Raw genomic sequence first — 22,537 nt, forward strand, 5'->3', positions numbered from 1 at the left:
ACTTTAACCATGACATCACTAAAAACATTGTTATCCTGAGCATACATTGCTTCAAAGCCAGAAACAATCAACCATAGAGAGTGTGATACTCTATTAACTTGCTGCCTTTTAGAGTTCCTTGTGTAATTTTACTTTTTTGTAGCATCTTCAAAAGCTAGATTAGTTTCCAACAACTAGATATACATATTTATTCACACAATAATGTAGAGATGCACTTCCTTCACCAATCATGAAAAATAAACAATGAGAGCAACAAGAATTCTGGAACAGGTTCACCTTTGTGCGTTTTATCATAAAGAGAAAATCCTAGCATCATGTTGCAACAGATTTTAAGGGACATGTACATTGATCCTGATCTTTTGGCCGAGCTCAATGAGGAGCAGAAACAAATCCTCTTCTACAAAATGAGGGAAGAACAAATTCGACGTTGGAATGAATGGGACAAAATTCTGGACAAGGAAGAATCAAAGCTGAAGATCAAAGCCAAGTTCCAACACAGTAAGTCCTAGAAATAAGAAAGCACTACTTTATATTGAAAATGAGAGAATTAAATTGACCCCAGGTCATTGAAGGGCCAAGAAGGGGACAACCTAAGGGCAGAATGTTTCAGGTTAATTTGTATCATTTTGTATGATGGTATTGTTAAAGATTTCATTTGTTCTCCATTTGACTAAGGTTTCCTAAAAAAGTGTGCCATTTAAAATATTAACAATCGGGGAAAAAATAACTGTTTAAAGTATCAATTATCTCTTAAAATGTATATAGGCAAACTTTATTGTTTCAGTCTCTGTCTCTTAGAAGAGATGCCTTTAATTTCTTTCCCGAGTATGCAACAGAAGAGAATAGGAAATCTCTACAAAGTGAGGAGAACAGCCCTCCTAGATTGCGGTCCATGAAATGGGGGTACTCATTAGAACCCATTCTAGGATTCTGGAATTTACATTAGTCTCATTGACATTAGTCAGGAGAATCCAACAAGCAAGGACATAAATAGCAATAAAAAAACAGGGATTCTAACTTTTTCATACTTGCTCCAAAAAGAATGATCATATTCACACTTCTAATGTGTTATATGCCAAGGGCCAAAATATGTGTAATAGTGTGCCACAATTGCAAACACATTGGTAACACAATCTTAATGTGGATGCCCATACTAAACTGGCTGAGCTGGTTATCACTAATAAGTAATATTAACTGCATTATAGGATTTAATGATTAAAAATATAAATAACTTATTTTTTTGTAATATTCTACAATGCATTATCCTTTAAATTTTCAGATTATGTGTTTTGTCTTACCTCTTGTATGAATGTCAAAACCCATGAATTTCTTTATAACAGCACATACACATGTGCCATTAGAGAATAAATGATTTCTGCAAACATTCCTTCTGTATTATAGCAAAAGTCACTGATGTCAGAAAAGACATCATACCTTAAGAGCAATATGTGCCTACATTTTTTTTCATTGTTAAGCCTTCAAATCCTGTCCATTACTGTATATTCAACAAAGGATATGTCAGGAAATGTATTTATTATTTTGCTTTATTTTTATGACCTGAATCTATGTAACAAAAGAATTGTCTTTCCTCCTCACAAAGTCTAAGTTGACCCCCCAAAAAATAAACAATTTTTTATTTCATAAAAGCTTTGCTTTATGGATAAGAGAAATAAAAAAGGACATGTGAAGATTATGCTAGTTGAAGGCAATATAAAATTTTCATGTCTAAGATAAAACATATTGTCGAAAGTTTGGTACAATAATGCAAGTCATGTTTGAACTTAGACTAACCTTACTGGAACAATAAACATCTTTGAAGCAACACATCCCTTTATAATGTTACCAATATTTTCATTAGATTTACAGAATTACATTGTGTACCTGTTGCTATGCAACATGCGAGCAGCATAGTGGCATAAAATTTTATTATAGTATGGTCATCACTCTCAGGAGCTAGGCTCCCAAGAATACAAAACAAATGTGAAATAAAAAGTAACCATTTCACTGCTGGACCAATTTTTTACAAGCAGAATAAAAACGATTTATAAATGTATTTAAATTTATTTCACAAATATCTATCGAAGTCAAACTTTTAATTTTAAGCAATGCTAAAATTATGTGTAGTGCAAAAACGAAGTAATCTCCAAACTTTCTATGAGCTTGAAAAATATGAAAGACTATACTTAATAAAAAGTTTTAGGCCCAAAAATTGCATGACCCTGTGACATTGTGAAAAGTGAAAATATCCAAAAATGAAAAGGAACACCATTGGATCCAAACTTCCACAAATATTAGTGCCTAAAGGTTCATAGAAATGTTCCAAAAAATGCATTAACAAAATGTGCCGCCAAATTAGGTTTATACATACCGGTAATGTACTAGAATAACTTTTCCTTAACACTGTGAGAAAACACTGTTCATGACTAAGGGATGGCACCATGAAAGAATCCATATAACAAGATGGAGAAGTCACCATTTTTGTCCTGAGGAAAGGAACCCTGTGAGGCTCTAATGAATACAAAATAGAAATGTCTTTATAAATGTCCTTTTTATAATGTTACATTGTTACAGAGCGCTTAGGTAGAAAAAAAAGACAAAATTTCATCAAGTTCAATCACTAGGGAAATAAACATATCCCAGATAAAAAAAACCCTATGGACATACTTGGTCAAGAGGAAGGCAAAAAAAACCCTGGTACAATTTGCTCCAACAGGGGCAAAAATTCCTTCCCGGTTCCATGAGGCGATCGGGATGTTCCCTGGATCAACAGTCTCTGTTATCTTTACTTCAAAGCTTTATTACCCAGGTAAATTTTGTGCTTCTAGAAAAACATCCAGCTTTTTCTTAAAGCAATCTATAATAGTTGGTGAAACTACTTTCTGAGGGAGCCGATTCCACATTTTCACAGACCTTACAGTGAAGAATCCCTTCCTTATCCGGAGCTTAAACTTCATTTTCCTCCAGCAAACATCAGCTGTGAGCCACATAGGTTTAAATTTTAACCTCTTAAAACCTATTAGAATATATTTTTCAATGTGCTTGTGTAGAACAGACATGAAACAAACATTCTTTGAGGACAATATTGTCTCCCAGTCCAAGCCACAGAGGGCTGTCCTTATTAATGCAAAATTTGCTCTCTTAAAGAATGAAATGTTTTTATCTTTTCTGTTTACCACTTACATTAAATTAAACCATATTATGGTCACTGCTACCCAGATTGTCTTTTATATGCACAATGGTTATAGGCTCTGCATTGTTAGAAAGAACTAGGTCCAGCAGAGTATCATTTCTAGTTGGGGCTTCTATAAACTGTACCATAAAATTATCTTGTATTATACTGAAGTATAAATTTCATTGGGTATTTTTTTCTGGTATGAGTGAATTCTTTGTCCTCTTACCTTCCATGCTAACCAAATCCTTAGACCCACAATGTAGAGCATTTGTAATTAAGTTCAGTATCCCAGTCTCCAAATGTCAATAATCCTTTCCTTTACTTTCCACCTTCCAATGACCCCAATCTCAGTTCCAAGTCGATATGTCCTAGGGCAGTCAGTACATTTACATGTGTTTTGTCCAGTGACAGGCTTTAGGAGATCAGAGGTGCAACAGAAGAATAGGATTTTGGATTGGTTGACCAACAATAAAAACTAGATACTCCTCGACATACATACTCCCACCCAATACAAAGCTTTATTCCAGCTGGACTGGAAAGAATTTTAAAACCCCCACACCACAAGGGTAAATGCTTGTTTTTTTCTATTGTGGGTAACAGTATTTTCACTTGCCTGACCCCTCACTTCACAAAAGCCTGTGTGCAGTTCTTCCAATCATCCCTGGTTGTAGGAAGGCCTTTGGCAGCCTAACCTATAATACAGGGATACTGAATATTCAGGGGAGATGATAATGTCAAAAAGACTCTGCAGAAGAGATGGAAAATTAATCAAAACAGCCTGCTAAGTAATTGATGAATTAGTTATGTAAAAGTGATTTTTTTTCTACTCTCAAGCAAGCAGTTAACCTGAACACAAGGAGGAGGGGATTGGGGAGAAGAACAACTGCAAGGGTAGTATTTAAATATTCCTGGTGTTAGTGCTTTCTTTTGGAAACATGACTACCTTAGAAAGCAAATTTGAATCTATAATTTAAGTAACAAAAAGATTGCTGGTGGAATTCTATCCCAGCAAATTCTAGTATGCCCCAAAGTAAAGCTAACTACCAGTCTGACCCAGACATCACAAAGTTAGCCTGTAAAGTGATCATTTATGAAATCTGCAAAAACTACCAAACTGTAGTTGAAACTTGGAATTCTCTTCACATTTAGAGAATACTGCTGATGTTCTGTTGTGTCTCTGGGATAGGAAGTAAAGAGAAATGTCACCATAGGTACACAACCCCCAACAATATTGTAGTAGGGTTTTAACTTTTCCCTTTTTTATTGAAACCAAAACAGCTTTGCCCATATATACACTTAAATATTGCATTGTCCAAGTACATTATTTAGCTTTAAGAACATATATACAATTCAGTGTTGTTTCCTTATAGACAAGAGCAGAAATAAATGGAAAATGTGCACATGTACAATTTCATTTTAAAAAAAAGATATTTTTAATTACCTTGGCGATCCAGAAGAAAACACGCCTCAGAAAACAATGAGCCATTAATTTTAATTGTATTGAGTTACAATTTATTCCAAAAGACAAAAAATAGCAATTAATTGCCTGGAATGTGAGAAAAACAGCATTTTTCTGCTCCTTTACTGTTCTCCTGGTACTTCCTTGTATTACTTTCTGATTGAATTCTGCACACATTTTGCTAGGTGAAGTTTTGCTTTAACTTGCACATTATCTTGACAGCCAAACTGCAGTTTAAAATCACCCCGCCTCGCCCTACAATTTTCTTTACAATGAGGTTTTCCTTTTAATAGCATTGATGAGCTTCAGTTCTGTGGAGGAAAATGCAGCAATCAAATCAATGGCTCAGAGTATCATTGTTATCAATAGTGAGCCCCAGTTTACTATGACATGATTGGAAAATTGGCTACAGACGTGCCATAGGGATTCTTTGGATGGCTTATACCCGGATAAAGATTTGCAAGAATAACATTCTCAAATTAAATTAGAACATTAGGTTGTAATGTTCTTCAATTATGCTGGGTTGAGATTGCCTTTCAACAAGCTTATTAGTTCAAGAAATGAACTTGGAAAGAATATGATACTCAACTGCTCTGTCCTCTATCATGGACCATTGAAATCTGAATAGTATTAAAAATGGCATACAGGTTTTGAACACTATCATACTTTAACGTGAATGGCAAGAGCATTGATTTCTAAAGGTCTGCCATAATATGTACCTCTTTGTATTTGTGTGCTTACAAGTATGTGGAACTATAATATTAATTTAAAATAGAAAATATATGGAAGTAAATGGTTTGTTTTTCCAGATAAGATTAAAAATAGGCTTGATAAATAATGTATACTATAATATGTAAATACTTTATGTAGTAAGAAAAATTAGCCTGAAAAATTTGGAGATTGGGTCAGTGGATAATAAAATGTGTTATTGTTTGTAACTGTAAATATTTGCTTTTCTTAGTGTATTACTTTGCTTCACTTTCATTATGCTTTTATTCCATTGCAAAATGGATAGAATAGGTCTGAATGTATCTTGAATTTTATGAATCAAATATCTGTGACACAAATCTGAACCCTAAACAGTTCTCCTAACCTCCTACCACCCCTTTGACACACACACACACACACACACACACACACACACACACACTTCCATATAGCCCTACCTTGTGCTGTATGTTAACATGCATTGCCTTAAAGCACAATAATCTGAAAAAACAAACCAACAAAAAGCACCACAATGCCTATTAGTGTGCTGCAATGTACTGTGTGCACTGCTAAAAGGGGGATTTTTACCAGGTGAATAATTTGCTCTTTGATTTTAAAACCTTATTTATTATGTATACAACCCACAGCCTATTTGGCCCCTTATACAACTTTGGTTGTATTGTTATACTTTTTAGGCCTAGTTGTAACTTTCCATTTAAATTCATTAAGTCATGATTGATTCATACCATCATACTTTTGTTCTGTTTTCTTTTCTGTAATCTTTTTTGTCAAGTATAGATTTTCAGAATCATTTATGTTATTTTCAAAATATTGTAAAAGAAACTTCCTTTCTGCCATCAAAGAATACTGTAAGCATATTGGCATTAAATGAAATAGCCATTTTGTTTTATTTCCAGTATGTGACCATTCTATACCTGATAGCAGGTAATAAGCTCACCAATCATCATTATCAGGTACACAATTTGTATTCTGATTGCTGTGCTGGCGATGTCTCTAAATCACCATCTGAGATCTGTGATTCATGAATTACTATTTGTATTATAAAACATAATTGCAAATGACTGACCTATATTCCAGGTAAGGATCACAAACACAATGATATTACAGACTGCACAATATTGTCACTGTGTCCTTTCTGCCACATAGGTCAGCGTAATAGATAAGTGTGTTGGGAATTACAATGCAATGAGGTTGAATCTACATGGAGCTTGCAGTCACTCTACCACCATAATCCTCTCTATCCCCAGCGGCAAACACTTACTTACCCCTAGCTTGCTTTAGGGCCTTACTGTGGGTAGGTAGGTAACTTGCCACTGGGTATAGTGAGGGTGGAGTAGCTGCCATCTAGTTGCTCAATGTGAAGTTCAGACAGGGGGACTAAATCCTTAAATAGTATTCAGAGCCATGCTCAGCTATGAATGCTGAGACTAGTGTCCATAGTAAAAGGGAAATTATGCCACAGAAGAAATGTACAATCCTTTGTAATTTTGTTAAAAACATTTTTGGCAGAGTCTCTCAAATTTGTGTTTTGGAATCAGTGCTTTTCTTTCTAAAATCTATGCAACAAACATTACTCTTTAGATTTTCTATGATCATCAGTGCCAGGAATGATGGGAAATATTCAGACAACGATCAATGAAAACCATCAAGCACTGTTCAAAACAACAATATCATGATTTTCTTATAAAGTGTGTATCCCTAAAATGTATTTTCCTACTTATGCATGCAGAGGAAGTTCAGAGCCCTGGCAGTTTTTTTATTGCAACCAGGGCTCTCAACTTGATCTCACTAAACAACATTTTACCAGAGAGAAAGTTGGGAGAACCACAGCACCAACAAAAATGCATTTGCGTAGTAAAATAGGGGAAGGCTAGAAGCAGATTTCAGCTTTTATCAAAGAAACATAATATAAACTATCATTCCTGACCTGGCTCTCTGATATGCATCTTGTCTGGTTGGTGTTCTGATCCTTCTGGTCACTGACCCAGAATAAGAATACAGCTCAGGTGTTCAGCTAATTATCACCCAGTTATCTGTATGATTATTTCAGGTGTGACTGCAACTACTGACACCAATATGTCAGAATTCAATCCAGGTAATTATTAATATTTACAATGATATCAGTAATGGCAGCTTACTATATATCATCTCCCAGTGGTAGATTTAGTTTTAGGGCTCTTTCAAATTGCTTGGCTGGCAAACCGCGCCAAAAGCGCTTAAAAAACCCATAGCCAAAGGAGTCATGTCTCTATAACTAACCACACTGAGATCTGCAACAGCCATGCAATGGTTGGCTCTCGCTCATCGTGGGTCTGAAATGGCTCTAAAACTCCCAATCAGCTATAAAGCAGCCTGTGCTTTCTAAGCTGCCACTTCTCAGTAACATAAAAACAATATAGAATACAAACAAATGTCACCAGCGTTATGTCAGACTCAGTAAGCGCCTAATTGACATTGAAGTAAAGATGATTTAAAGGAGCATAACCACGTCTTGATATGTTATGTACAAACAGTTACTTAGGCTTTTAAGCCTTTTGGTCAACAAGTACTGTTAGTATGATATGTGTCTAGGTACACTCACACATGATTTTTGAAGCACATGTGCTGTGATGTGAATAGAGCACTTACTGAATAAGGCATAGCACTGATGACTAGCTGGGTCTTGTTTTCAATTCAATGGGACAAAGCAAGGTCTAAAATGCAGACTTGGCTGTGTTGAACAGTGGGCATGGAGTTGTTTCCCAGTAATATGTGTATACATAATGTAAAAAATACAATATAGTTGATTTACTGAAGGGGTAGAGACTGTCAACTGTAAATATGGCACAAATATGTATGCAGTAGTTTCAAAAGAAATGAAAGAAAGCTGTTTTTTTTTTTTAGCAATAATCACATGTATAAGTATACAAAAAGTTCATACAATACACTTAGGAAAGGTATATAAAAAAATGGTGTAAAGGGCCATCCCCAATAAGCTTTCATGGGGAAAATGACCAATTATTTATATAAAGGTTGATCTGACAGGTCACCACCAATAACCTCCCTGGCAGTCTGAATATGTCCATATTATTATTATGTCAACAGCAGTACATTGTTTTGCATGGAAATTTGTTGTTTAATATTTTAAGTCTGTAATTTTTAGGAATAACTTCCGGGTATGATAAGTTTGAAACACAAATCTAAAAAACAAAATATAATAAATATTTATAAATAATAATAATAAAAAAATGCATTTGATAATTTTATTTAAAAAAATTTAAACTTTTTTTTTATTTGTCTAAACAAGGGTACAATATTAGTATAAATTTTGGATTCATTATTTGGATTTATTTATTTTTTTAACTTTTTTGTACTGTGATCAATGTTTTAAATGCAGATTACAATGTAATCTGCTTCGAAAATGTCAGGCTAAGCCACACCTCCCCAGGGTACCGACGCTTCAAGCATCACATCGATGGAGCCGAGAATGTTATGCAGAAGCCGGCCTGGGTTTACTAGAGGATGCCGCTGGATGGAAGGGAGCAGGTAGGATTTTTTTTGCGACCCCGAGTGTGTGTGAGTTTTGGTATGTAAAATTTACCCCGATCCACACTCAGGATCGCCGTCAGTATTCATGGGGAAAGTGACCATTTTCCTACACAGAAATGATCCCTAAATCAATTATAAACAGTAAAAATGGTCATATAGCGTTCGGAAAATCCCGATGTGTTTCGCCTTGCGGCTTTCTCGGGGGATAGTTGAGAATGTTACTTATCAGAAACTCAGTGTAAGCAAGGTGGCAATAGAGAGGGAGTGCTGCTGTTAGTGTTGTCAGATGTCAGCCTTGCCAAGTTATTGAACTGTCTCTACAAATTTAGTAAATTAATCCATCTTTGTAGTGGCTGCCTAAAGCCTGACTCTACATAACACAGACTAACTACATAACACTACATAACCATAATGGAAACCCCCCAAGGATAGACTTAGGGTACGGAGTAATAAAGACAGAATTTTGAACCACACACAATGTTAATCAGCATTGATGGAGATTAATTAAAATGTAGAAGTTTTCAATTTTCTGTTTGACATTGGAAAGCGAAGCGTAGTGGCATGCAAGACTGGGGGGAATAAAGTTGAAGGTGGGGTTATGTGGGGGATAATAATGTGGGAGGGGAATTGTGATATAGAGGTGGGGTTAAAGTGTTAAAAGGGAAAGGAACAAAGAATGGGGTCAATTGGTGGTGGGACAGAGTGAGTGAAATGGTTTTCTGACCCGTTGGGGATTGAAGGAGGTTAGTTTAGTTGTGTGGAGGTCCTCCAAGATAATTGTAGTGGTTTCAGTGGTGTGGCAGATCCATCCTTGGTGTGGAATATCTGGAAAATTGTGGTGAATAGTCATGGTTGGAATGTTTGTTGGATGGGGACTATGAATAGTGCTGATATCTTTCCCTAGCATGGTGTGGATGCGAAAGGGAGCATATGGATCATGGTGGCGCAGGTCCCTAAAAGGGGGGTTGGTGGAAGGGGGAGGCCTTTGCGGACGGGTAACTAAAGTGTAAGAAGGATCTCAGTATAGTGTTATATAGAAAAACATTATCTAACTGTGGTTATGTTATAGTTAATACTATGTCCTATTTGGTTTGTTATTTGGGATTTGGTATATGGTAAAGTTAATTTTATTTAAGAGGTTATTTAAACCACTATTGGTGTATGTACAGTTAGGTCCATAAATATTTGGACAAAGACAATTTTTTTTCTACTTTTGGTTCTGTACATTACCACAATTAATTGTAAAGATTGCATACAAATGTGTGGAACTAAAGCTTTTTTTTAACACAATCACTTCATTTCAGGGGCTTAAAAGTAATTGGACAATTGACTCAAAGGCTATTTCATGGGCTGGTGTGGGCAATTTCTTCCTTATGTCCTTATGTCATAATCAATTAAGCAGATCAATGGCCTGGAGTTGATTTAGGGGGGGTGGGGGGTGGGGGGTGCTAGTATGTTGAAGATTTTGCTGTGAACAGACAACATGCGGTCATAGGAGCTCTCCATGCAGGTAAAACAAGCCATCCTTAAGCTGCAAAAACAGAAAAAACCCATCCGAGAAATTGTTACAATATTAGGAGTGGCAAAATCTACAGTTTGGTACATTATGAGAAAGAAACAAAGCACTGGTGAACTCAGCAACGGCAAAAGGCCTGGACATCCACGGAAGACAACAGTGGTGGATGATCGCAGAATCATTTCCATGGTGAAGAGAAATCCCTTCACAACAGCCAACCAAGTGAACAACACTCTCCAGGAAGTAGGCGTATTGATATCCAAGTCTACCATAAAGTGAAGACTGGATGAAAGTAAATACAGAGGGTGTACTGCAAGGTGCAAGCCACTCATAAGCCTCAAGAATAGAAAGGCTAGGTTGGACTTTGCTCAAAAACATCTAAGAAAGCCAGCACAGTTCTGGAAAAACATTCTTTGTACAGATGAAACCAAGATCAACCTTTACCAGAATGATGGCAAGAAAAAAGTATGGAGAAGGCGTGGAACAGCTCATGATCCAAAGCATACCACATCATCTGTAAAACATGGCGGAGGCAGTGTGATGGCTTGGGCATGCATGGCTGCCAGTGGCACTGGGACACTAGTGTTTATCCATGATGGGACACAGGACAGAAGCAGCTGAATGAATTCTGAGGTGTTCAGAGACATACTGTCTGCTTAAATCCAGCTAAATGCAGCCACATTGATTGGGCGGCGTTTCATAATACAGATCAACAATGACCCAAAACATATAGTCAAAGCAACCCAGAAGTTTATTAAAGCAAAGAAGTGGAATATTCTTGAATTGCCAAGTCAGTCACCTGATCTGAACCCAATTGAGCATGCATTTCACTTGTTGAAGACTAAACTTCGGACAGAAAGACCCACAAACAAACAGCAACTGAAAGCCGCTGCAGTAAAGGCCTGGCAGAACATTAAAAAGGAGGAAACCCAGCATCTGGTGATGTCCATGAGTTCAAGACTACGGGCTGTCATTGCCAGCAGCAAAGGGTTACAAACCAAGTAATAGAAATGAACATTTTATTTTCAGCTTTTTAATTTGTCCAATTACTTTTGAGCCCCTGAAATGAAGTGATTGTGTAAAAAAAGGCCTCACATTTAGTTCCTCACATTTTTATGCAATCTTTTTGTTCAACCCACTGAATTAAAGCTGAAAGTCTGCAGTTCAACTGCATCTGAGTCGTTTCATTTAAAATTAATTGTGGTAATGTACAGAACCAACATTAGAAAAAAAGTTGTTTCTGTCCAAATATTTATGGACCTAACTGTATGTGTTCCGGGTGTGTAACAAAGGGGTAGGGAGAGGAATTTGCTGAATGCGGTACTCTGTGTTGCCACAGTCAAGTGTTTTTTTCAGGTCTTGTCTGCAAGCAAATTTATTAAAATATATAAAGATTTCTTTTCTTTACTTGGAAGGCCTCAAGTAAATCCTTAACGTTCATATTTGAAGTGATATTTAGACCAACTTGTAAGAAGATCAAGTTGGTTAAGATTGTGGGATCAAGCTAATATTATCCAGTCCTAGGAAATATATACTCTGCTCAGAGCTCTAACTTTCTACTATATTAAAAGGCACACATAAAAAAGTGATCTTTTCAACATGGACCTCAACATTTTTCTAAAAAAAGAAAAATAGGAAGGGGAGGGAATTTAGTTTAGAAACCAAAGGTATTGTTCCTGCTTTATATAGTACTATTTCAGGATCATAATACATTATATTTATGCTTTTACCCCTTAATAATAAAAAATGATAGGAAAGCTAAAAGGCTGATCAAGTGAAATAGAACAAGGGGAGTCTGTGAGATATCTCTGTACTTGATGTATACCATGTAAATCCATGTAATTTGACATACTTATCCAAAAGAACACAGAGTAAATTGTATAAATTGGCTTCATTAAAACAATGAGATAAAAGCCTTAGAATGTAAACAAATATTTCTATACCTTCTCTACCTGCTATGATATATCACTCTATATTTGCTCCCATCTTTCTATTTATGACTGGTTTGTATTGCATTACTTTTGTTCAGGGTAGTCCATGTACTTTTATTTTTTTGTCTTTGGGGAATAAGTGCCACTTATTTTCATTTCCATTGTAGCAAACAATATCAAAAGGGAAAAATATGCTCTTTCTCCAATATCAAGGCTTAGATGTATTTGTACACGTATATATGCCTAGGGAAATGTTCTTCCATTCCAATAACTGCATTTCATATACTCATTGGTATTGTAGCATTGTGTTTACAGCTTTTTTATATGTCTTATACTGCTTTTTGTATGAGCTTGCCAGACCCGTGACATGATTATGGGTATGCTGTATGGTCAATAAAATACCATGTATTTAAGCTTCCTAGCTTACTCAACCCACTTGTTTCAGCTGGTTACTTATCCGAGTGGGACAACCACTGTATGCCTTGATATTTCTTCATCCTCACACCAAATACTTCTGTGTTACAGGTGTCTCCTGACATGCTTACTGCACTGACACAGCCAGCAGTGAGGGATATTTTGGCAGCAGACATCAAAGCAGGCAATGACAAACAAAAAATCTCTGCACTACATACACCTTTTTTGTTTTTTGTTGTTTAAGGAAGATGTTCAAGTTCAAAACAAACAATTAGAATTCTAGCAGGCAGACATTTCTGTTGCACCGAATTTCTAAACAGAATTGCCAGCCTTGCCAAGGTATTCTCTGATATACTACAGAATACACTGCCCTCCCCTCAACCCTCTAACATATAAGGGATTCAATAGTTCCAAAGAGCAAGTCAGAGAAGGTATGTGTACATTTACATGACTGTGGCATGCAAGAGCCTATTTACTCCTCACTTAACCCTCCCCCCCCCCTTTTAACCCTTGAATAACCACGACAAATGAGGTATGGTAAAACTGGCCTACTGGCCATTTATTAATTACAACTTTAACATTTCAACATTTATTGTACAATCACCAATAATACTCATTAACAACCTATCTTCCAACAATAATAATCAGGTGGCAGGTCCTTGATCATTTTAACCCCTTTCCCTTAATCTGGGATCTGCGTTCCACTTGATATATCCATCACTGCTCCCAGACGCTCCTAAACAGCCTCAGGAACCATATCAACAATGCATACCTCCTGCTGTTAACCCCTCACCAAACTCATTGCACAAACCAGGAGACCCCATACCACAGATGGCTCTCCACACTTCCACACTTTTACCACACACCTTCCCCAACCACTTCCCCTCGAGGACCTCACACCGCCACAGCGCTCGAGGGTAAAACCTTACCCTTGCGCGCCCCTCCACACCCGCAGGGCCCTTTGGATTCCCTCCTGCAACCCCAAAAGCCACAGATCATTACCTACCGCGTTCAAATGAACCCCATCACCTTGCAAAAATGGTTGGACATCAGCCTCCAAGTCCCTATGTCGAACCACAACACCCCCGTTTTTTGCCATAAATCTACTGACTTCCCTATTTACCTTTGCCCTTGCCTTGTTAATCTTGACTACAGATCTAGCCATGCGCCACCTGGTCCTAGCGACCATCTCAGACCAGACTACAATAACCTCCGGAAAAGCCACCCGCAAACGAATAAAACCCCACTTAATATCCCGTATAAGCTCCCGCATGGATCTACTCCCCAAATCGTTGCCGCCCGCATGAATGACAACTATATCTGGCGGCCTATCTAGGCGTGCAAACCTATGTATTTCCGGAAGCACTCTGCTCCACAGCATGCCCGGGGTCCCCAGCCATCGAATTACTCCCTCTTCCCGTGGAACTCCCAACTGGTGCCCATCTGGTCGAACTGCCGCTCTCCGAGCCCCCCAGCATACATAGGAATGGCCCACGATCTATATCAAGCAGGGACCAACACCTAAATGAACAAAACAAACAGTACAGCCAAAATTAATGCCAAGTCCCCCCCCTCCCCTGCTCCAAACAACTTACTCCCCTACCCCAGAGCGTTACCCACATTGTCCATTAAATGCGGCCTTACATACAAACGATATCTCCCAGACTCCCACCTACCGATCCGCATAATGGCCGCTTCCCCCAATCCCCATCTTGCCGCTTCCGTGGCCGCCCCAATCCGGAAAGAATGTGATGCGTATTCCTCCGCAGCCAATCCTCCTCTTCTCAGACAGGAACAGAAAACCGCTAAAAATTGGAAGCGGGTCAAGCGCTTTCCATCTGCATGTATCAAAAATGGCCCCCCAACTGCCGACCGGACCCGTACAAAAGAATGCACTACCTGTACTGGACATGCCTCACAGCCTGGTATCCTCCCCATGCGCACCTGAAAACCACGTCCCTCCGTATCAGTCTTGGATCTCCTGATAAAAACTTGAACAGAATCCTCCCGCAATTGAACATCCCCAGCTTGAATACTCCCAGTCACAGACCCAGAAGCCCCCAACAACTCCCCGATCCTAAAAGCACCAAAGAAAGCCAACACAAAAACAGTTTTAAATAACAAAACTTCATAAGATGAAAAACAAATAAACTCTAAGTGCCTTATAATGTCTAGTAACAGAGCAAAAGAAACCGGCCGCCTGCTATCCTGCACACTCTTCCCCTTCCGATATCCTTTTAACACTTGCCGCACCAGAAAGGATTTTGTCACATCCACCAATCCCCAACATTTAAACCAAAAAGCTAAACCAGACATAGTTTTATTCAAACTGGACACAGAGATACCATTGTCCGTCAGCGCACAAATGTAACACAATAGTACCGACACCCAATCCTCCAGTAACTGATCTCTTTCAAACTCACCACAAAAGTGACACCAGTCCCGCCACACCGCCAAGTATCCCGACCAAGTGGACTTCGCTACTGACTGGCGCAGAAGCCCCATTACTCTTCTGTCACAACCTTCCACAGCCCAGGGGAGCACGGCACACCGCATTGCTCTGCTTCTGGAGCCAGCTTCCGAAACGCCTCCCACTGAAAGCGAGATAGAGCGTCAGCCACAGAATTGGACACACCTGGAATATGTACAGCCCATAAAAATACATTAAAACGTAAGCAAAGAAACACTAAATGCCTCAGCAACCGAATTACTGGTGGTGAAGAAGCCGTCCATTTATTTACAGACTGAACCGCTCCCAAATTATCACACATAAAACGTATTTTCTTATTAGCTAACCGCTCTCCCCAGATCTCTAATGATAGCACAATGGGAAATAATTCAAGCAAAACAATGTTAGTAACCAAACCAGCTTCTATCCAGTCCTGCGGCCAAGGACCCGCACTCCATGCCCCTTGACAGTATGCCCCATAACCCTTAAAACCAGCGGCATCAGTAAATAAATTAAGGTCTGCCGTACTCACCGGACCATCCATCCACAGAGCCCGTCCATTATATTCGGCTAAAAACTTGGCCCACACTCTCAAATCCTCCTTCAGATCCTTAGACAACTACACAAAGTGGTCCGCACACCTAATGCCGGAAGTAGCCGCAGCCAAGCGTCCAGCAAAAACCCTGCCCATGGGCATGATCCTGCAAGCAAAATTAAGTTTTCCCAATAACGAGTGCACTTGCCATAAACGCAACTTCTTAACAACCAAAGCACCACGCACCTCCTGCTTAAGGCTTTCCAACTTCTCCAGAGGCAAACGGCATTCCATATTCACTGTATCAAGTTCAATCCCCAAAAATGACAACCTTGTAGCCGGGCCCTCTGTCTTTTCCGGTGCCAAGGGGACTCCAAATCTCTCTGCTACATATTGAAGCGTCCCCAATAAAATGTGACACACTCTTGTCCCAGAAGGGCCCACACACAAAAAATCATCGAGATAATGCAGCACAGAGTCAACACCCGCTAAATCACGCACAACCCACTCAAGAAATGTGCTAAATTTTTCAAACAGAGAACAAGATACAGAGCAACCCATCGGAAGACACCTATCCACATAAAACTGACCTTGCCAATGACAGCCCAGGAACTTCTGACTGTCTGGGTGTACTGGCAAAAGGCGAAAAGCCACCTCAATATCAACCTTAGCCAGCAACGCACCTTTTCCATATTTCCTAACCCATTTGAGGGCCCCATTAAAAGAAGCATAGGACACCGAGCAAAGCTCAGGATCTATAGCCTCATTGACTGAACCCCCCTTTGGGAAAGAAAGGTGATGTATCATCCTAAACCGGCCCCCTTCTTTCTTGGGTACCAAGCCCAGAGGCGACACCACCAAATCCCCAAAAGGCGGCACAGAAAAGGGACCAGCCATGCGCCCCAACAACAACTCCTTCCTCAATTTTTCCCCCACAACCTCAGGATGTTGCAGAGCCGATTTAAAATTCCTTGGAACTGGTGGCACTGCCTCCAAATTACAGGGAATTCTAAAACCAAACTCAAAACCCCCTTTCAATACCTGTGCCGCAAGCCGGTCAGGTTACCTACTTAGGAAAGGAAGCATCCTTTCTAGGATCACCGGTGTCCTCCCTTTTTCCAGCGACGTCCCCGCGCTGCCTGAACTGGCGGTTACATCTGGCAATCCCATGCGGCCCTCCACATCCGGCACATTCATGCTTGAACTTGCAGGACAAGCCAAACCTGCACAAACCTTCATTGAACTGCCAACAAGTCCCCTTCTTTCTCCAGGCTGAAAACCCAGAGGACCCTGAGCTTCCAGCCCCCCCGGGAAAGGACTGAGTACTCACCTTAGCCGACGTCATCAACCGCATCCAGAGCGGTTGGGCGCACTGCCTTCCTCTGCCGGAATTGCTAATCATACCGAAGCCATGCAAGACCCCCATACACCCGATAAGCTTCGTTGATACTCTCCAAATAACCAAACAAAGCTGAACAATTCTCTGGTGCCTTCTCACCCACCACACTAGCCAGGATTGAAAAAGCCTGTAACTAATTGCCAAAAGTCCTGGGGATGAGCCTATACCTCCGTGCCTCTTCATCCCCCCTCTTACCATCCGACACCACCCCCCTCTCCATGTTAAAGCGCCCCAGCGGAAGCAACGTGAACACATCTATATACTCACCTCTCCAAATTCTGTCCCTGACTTCAGGTTTCAAATGTGACCCCAATGGCCCTTCAAAACAGACATAGACCTCACCCTTTGCACTATCCCCCACACTTACCTGATCCACATCCGTCCCTGAAACACTGCTCAGCCGCGGCCCTGAATCTCCCAGTCCTTCTGGTTCCTGTATCAGTCCTGTCTGCCCCTTCAACCTCCCCACCTCTAACCCAGCCCCCCCAGTCTCTACCACACTTGCTTCCCCCCCCCACGCCGCCCTTCCTGAATTAATTCCTGCAGCAAATGTCTAAACCCCTCCAGGACCTGTGGCACCCCCCCAGCCCCCCCTCTCCCCCTGCCCCTGTACCACATCCCCTACATCCCACCCCCCCATTGGACACAAAGTAGACACCCCTAGATCCCCACTCCCACTCCCCCCAAGCCCCCCAAAGTCTTACCCCTTTGTTGTCCTCTGCTTCTGCCTGCAGGTCCCATTCCCGGAACGCTAGGCGCCCCCCGATAAGTGTCCAGAATGGCGCCATCCTCCTCCAGTTCCCCCTCTGACAGGGGGTCCCGATCGCCCAATGCTTCGCCAGCCGCATCCAGCCCAGGAGCTGGCACCACCGACGCCGGCCTTCTGCCATCTTCCGGTACTCTATGGCACCTCCGGATATCCCTTGACGCACTTCCGGATCTGGTCTCGCGGGAACTTCCTCCCCTGTTCTCGCGAGACCGCGCCTAAGCCCGATTAACTGAGGTTCCTCCGCCTTCAGCCGTCAGTTGAACAGGCGCCGCGGACGAGGAAGGATCCTCTTCTCCTCCTGCGCTCCTTAGGGCTCCGTCTCTGAAGGGGATTCCTCCCAGCGCCCCCCGCTGTGACAGTTGCGGCCTGTCCATCGGGGCAACCTGGAGGGTCCCTCACGGGGCTCCCAATACGACGGCGTGCCCTCGGGATTTCCGGGCTAAGGCGCACCGGCGGCCTAGACCGCCGAGGCCGTGCCCTCTCCCCTGCTTGAACTTGAACCGACACCACCGAGCTTTGCACCAAGGCTGCCAACTGACTCTCCAACCATCCAGGGCCTTTGCCAACTGCTGCGGCCTGCAACTGGGCCCACAAAGCCTCCGCACTTTCCATTAGATAAAAGACAATAAGCGAACCTCGTCAGAACCTCATCACCTTCTGTCACAATTGTGCTGTCCCCCTCTGCAGCTTTGATCTTTTATGACCTCCTGTGACCCCACCCATTGTTTTATTCATTATCCAATCAATTCTTAACAATACCTGCCATACCCCTCACACCATATTTTTTGACCTTTGGCCTTCCCCCCACAGTCATGTTGGCCCCCACCTAGCTCCCCTCTCGCAGGCTGCAGGGCCTCCCTGTACTGTAGTGCTTTTACAGTTCACTAATTACTTCTTTTTTAAAAAAATCAATGCGTTCATGGCTTCTGCCTTTATGTAGTTTTCTGCTTCATAGACTTATATTTAAATAAAACAAACTGCTGTTTGACAATGACAGACAACTTACTTGTACAGCAAATTCATACAAATACATGTTTGTATCAGCCCGTCGACCATGTCTGTCTGTAAAATCTCAGCACAGGGACTTTAATTACAAGATACATGTCTCTAATATGAGGGAAACTTGGCATTAAGTAAACTCTGTCACTAACTTCAATGCAAGAGCACAGACAAATCATATCATATCTAATGCTTGCTTTAAGTATTTTTCCTTTTAATAAATACATTTTCACTTACTTGCAATGTCGCTTTGAATTTGGTAAAAAAAAAAAAATAGGCTAGTATGTTATTTAGCATAGCCTTCTACCTTTTTGTTTGTCATTGCATATATATGGGAATGTATAACTACTGTCTGCCCGGGCAGGAGTCAACTCCACCACCCAGAAAATAAAGGGTTATCTATAAAGAAAAATAGGAGTTTACAGGTAAGCAGAAATATTAGCAACAGCCTAATATATTTTTGATGAGTGTTCTCAAAAATTAAAGCTTAGATTTTCAATTACTAACACTACCTATTTCTCTAATAACTGTATGGAAAATAAGGCTACCTTCAACTATATTTAGTAACCTGTCCTCTGCATGGCATTTGCTTTGTCCTTTGAAATACAATAAGAAAATCCCAGGGCAATCAACATTTTCATCACCCCAGTACTATCTTCTTTCCACTATACAATGGAATCCAGGGGAAAATTTCCAGGATCTGCTGTAAAATAATCATAGCAATGGGAACAAGAGGTGAATATTTAATACCTGAACCTTGAAGCCAGTTCAAGGAGTCATGCCCCGAAGCAACACTTATCAGGGGAGGTTGGGTTTATTGTAGCTGAGTGGCAGGCTCTTTAGGACTGTGCTGGCACCTGCTACCAGGGATGCGATGTACGTGTAGGAGTTCACTGACAGTTACAGCCTTTGTTAGCCTTTTCAGTATTGGAAACTTCTGGGAGTGATGGATGCCTGTTTTTTCCTTTCCCTCCCCAACGGTTTCAGCATCTAACTCCAAGTCATGTAGTGAAGTTTTCATCCCCTTAGGGTTTTTCTTCAATGGTTACTGAATAGAATGGTGGAATATGTATTCTTTGCAATGTGAAGAAAAAGACTTTGACATGTTGAGATGAGAACAGATATCCACTAATTAATAAGAATAGAAAACAAAATACAATGCATAAGTAATCACCTACTCAAAGCCAGTATTTAGTAGATGCGTGTTTGGAAGCAATAACAACCTTGAGTTTGTGTAGGTAGATCTCTATCAGTTTTGCTCAACTAGACACTGCAATGTTCTCAGTTCATCTAAACAAATAGGCTCAAGCTGGTTTCATAATCATTATTAGTGCACAACCCTTTTTCAAATCCATCCACTTTTCTATGGGATTGAGATCTGGACTGATTTGGTTATTTAAATAACCAAAAAAATTAAAACTTACCATTAACATTGCTGGTTTCAGTAGGAATGAAAACATGCACCAAACATGGTGTGATGTCTGATAGCCCAATAGCTCAATTACAGTTTCATCAAACCTTAGATCCCTTTTCTTGCTACCTTCAGAGCCACCTTTGGGGGAAAATAAAAGGAAAGTCTTTCCCACCATGTATAGCACATTGTGGCCTCCTCCTTAGTTTATCCTTTTTCCCAGTGTTTCTTCAAAAGGTTTTTTTAGGTACCTATTTATAGTTTAGTACTTTATAAACATATCTATAAAAACACGGTTTCAAAATAAACATGTAAAAATATACAAGCTATTAAGAACCACTTAGTTTTTCTCACATAGGTGTATACACGCATAGAAAAAATCCTTTTTTTCTTTACAGCAAAAACATGCAAATTCTCCATTATTGATTAGTTTCACAAATTGAGCTTCATCAGAAGAACATTTAAAGGTGAATTCATAATAACTATAGAAAAGTTCCTATTTTTAGTTTTACAGTAAAAAACATTTTAAGGAGATTTTGTAATAATTACCCTATATGGTCTCCACTAGCTTTTTTCCTACATTATTCCTGCTGAGTTGAATAAGCTGCTCCTTTGATCTCAAGAACCTGTAATTACTCCTCATTAGTTTCCCAAAATCAAGCAGCAGCTAAAACTGTCACTGAATAAACTTAATCATTGATAGCTTCAGACACCACAAATACAGATGTAAACAAAGAGGCCAGCATTGTATTTACACAGCGCAAGGGAATGTGACTTTTTTTGGCTGGAGTTAGAAAGGTAAATTAGGTTTTTGTCAAATGTCAAGATTGGCATTGACTAATTTCCATGGACAACATGAATATTTGTAGATTTTGTTCTGGTGGCATAAAAATATTTAAACATGTTGAAAATGTATGATGTATTTTATTTTAAATAAAATATTTTTAAGGACTAGTGTTGGTCAAATTCTTGGGAGATATTCTTCGGGTGATCGAATGCCGAATTCAAACACCACTGAAGTCAATGGTGGGAGAATTTGGGTTATTTTTAGGGACTATTAAGCAATCTGATTGCTCTTGCAGCCCTTTACTGGTTTTATGTGTCCTTGGATAGAGTTTCTCTGTCCAAGAACACAGAGCACTAGATGTGACGAATGGGGAAACCTGTCCCCATTCAACCTCTAGAGTCCGAAGATCGCCTGCACGGCTGTGACTGCAAAGTTCCCACGGTCATTTGACCATGGGAACTGAACTACAGATAAACTCTGCAGTTCCACTACGATCCCTAGAGCACTACAGGGTAGTGCCCCGGGGATCACACACGCTTCACAATATTTCAGCCTTGGCTGCAATCATTGATTAGCTTAGTGTGAAATCCCCGGGGCACTACAGGTTAAATAACTTGTAGTGCCCCAGGGATCACCTGCAGTCACAGCTGTGACAGCAAAGTTCCCAAAGTCACATGACCATGATAAACTCTGAAGTTACACTACGATCCACGGGGCACTACAGCTTAATTAATAGGGGATCGCACAATCTTCTCGAAGTTTGCAGCCTTGGCTGCAATCATTGATTAGCTTAGTGTGCAATCTCCGGGGCACTACAGGTTAATTAATTTGTAGTGCACTGGGGATCGCCTGCAGTCACAGCTGTGACCACAAAGTTCCCACGGCCTTGGCTGCAATCATTGATTAGCTCAGTGTACAATCCCCTAGGCACTACATGTTAATTAACCTGTAGTGCCCTGGGGATCACACATTCTTCTCAATGATTGCCTTGGCTGCAATCATTGATTAGCTCAATGTGCAATCCCCGGGGCACTACAGATTAATTACCCTGTAGTGCCCAGGGGATTGCACACTCTTCTCAATGATTGCAGCCTTGGGTTGCAATCATTGACTAGCCCAGTGTGCAATCCTCTGGGCACTACAGCTTAATTAACCTGTACCCTGGGGATCACCTATAGTCACAGCTGTGACCGCAAAGTTCCCACAGTCATGTGACTATAGGAACTGAACTGCAGATAAACTCTGCAGTTTCACTACGATCTCCGGGGCACTACAGGTTAAATAACCTGTAATGCCCTGGGGATCGCACACTCTTCTCAATGATTGCAGCCTTGGCTACAATCATTGATTAGCTCAGTGTGCAATCCCCGGGGCACTACAGGTTAATTAAATGTATCATAATATTACTGTGCTGGAAAGTGTGTTACAGAGTAAGAGAT

At 40.4% G+C, this 22,537-nt stretch overlaps 1 protein-coding gene across 1 annotated transcript in view; it reads left to right on the forward strand.

Moving 5' to 3' along the window:
* Window positions 1-314: 314 nt before the first annotated feature.
* The window catches only part of SH2D4B (SH2 domain containing 4B), a 95,886-nt gene continuing 73,663 nt past the window's right edge, over window positions 315-22,537 (forward strand). Inside the window, exon 1 of the mRNA XM_072424130.1 lies at window positions 315-498. Within this exon, the coding sequence (XP_072280231.1) occupies window positions 315-498 (184 nt within the window). The remainder of the gene's footprint in view (window positions 499-22,537) is intronic.

This window comes from Pyxicephalus adspersus, chromosome 10 (assembly GCF_032062135.1).
Source record: "Pyxicephalus adspersus chromosome 10, UCB_Pads_2.0, whole genome shotgun sequence".
NCBI lineage: Eukaryota > Metazoa > Chordata > Amphibia > Anura > Pyxicephalidae > Pyxicephalus > Pyxicephalus adspersus.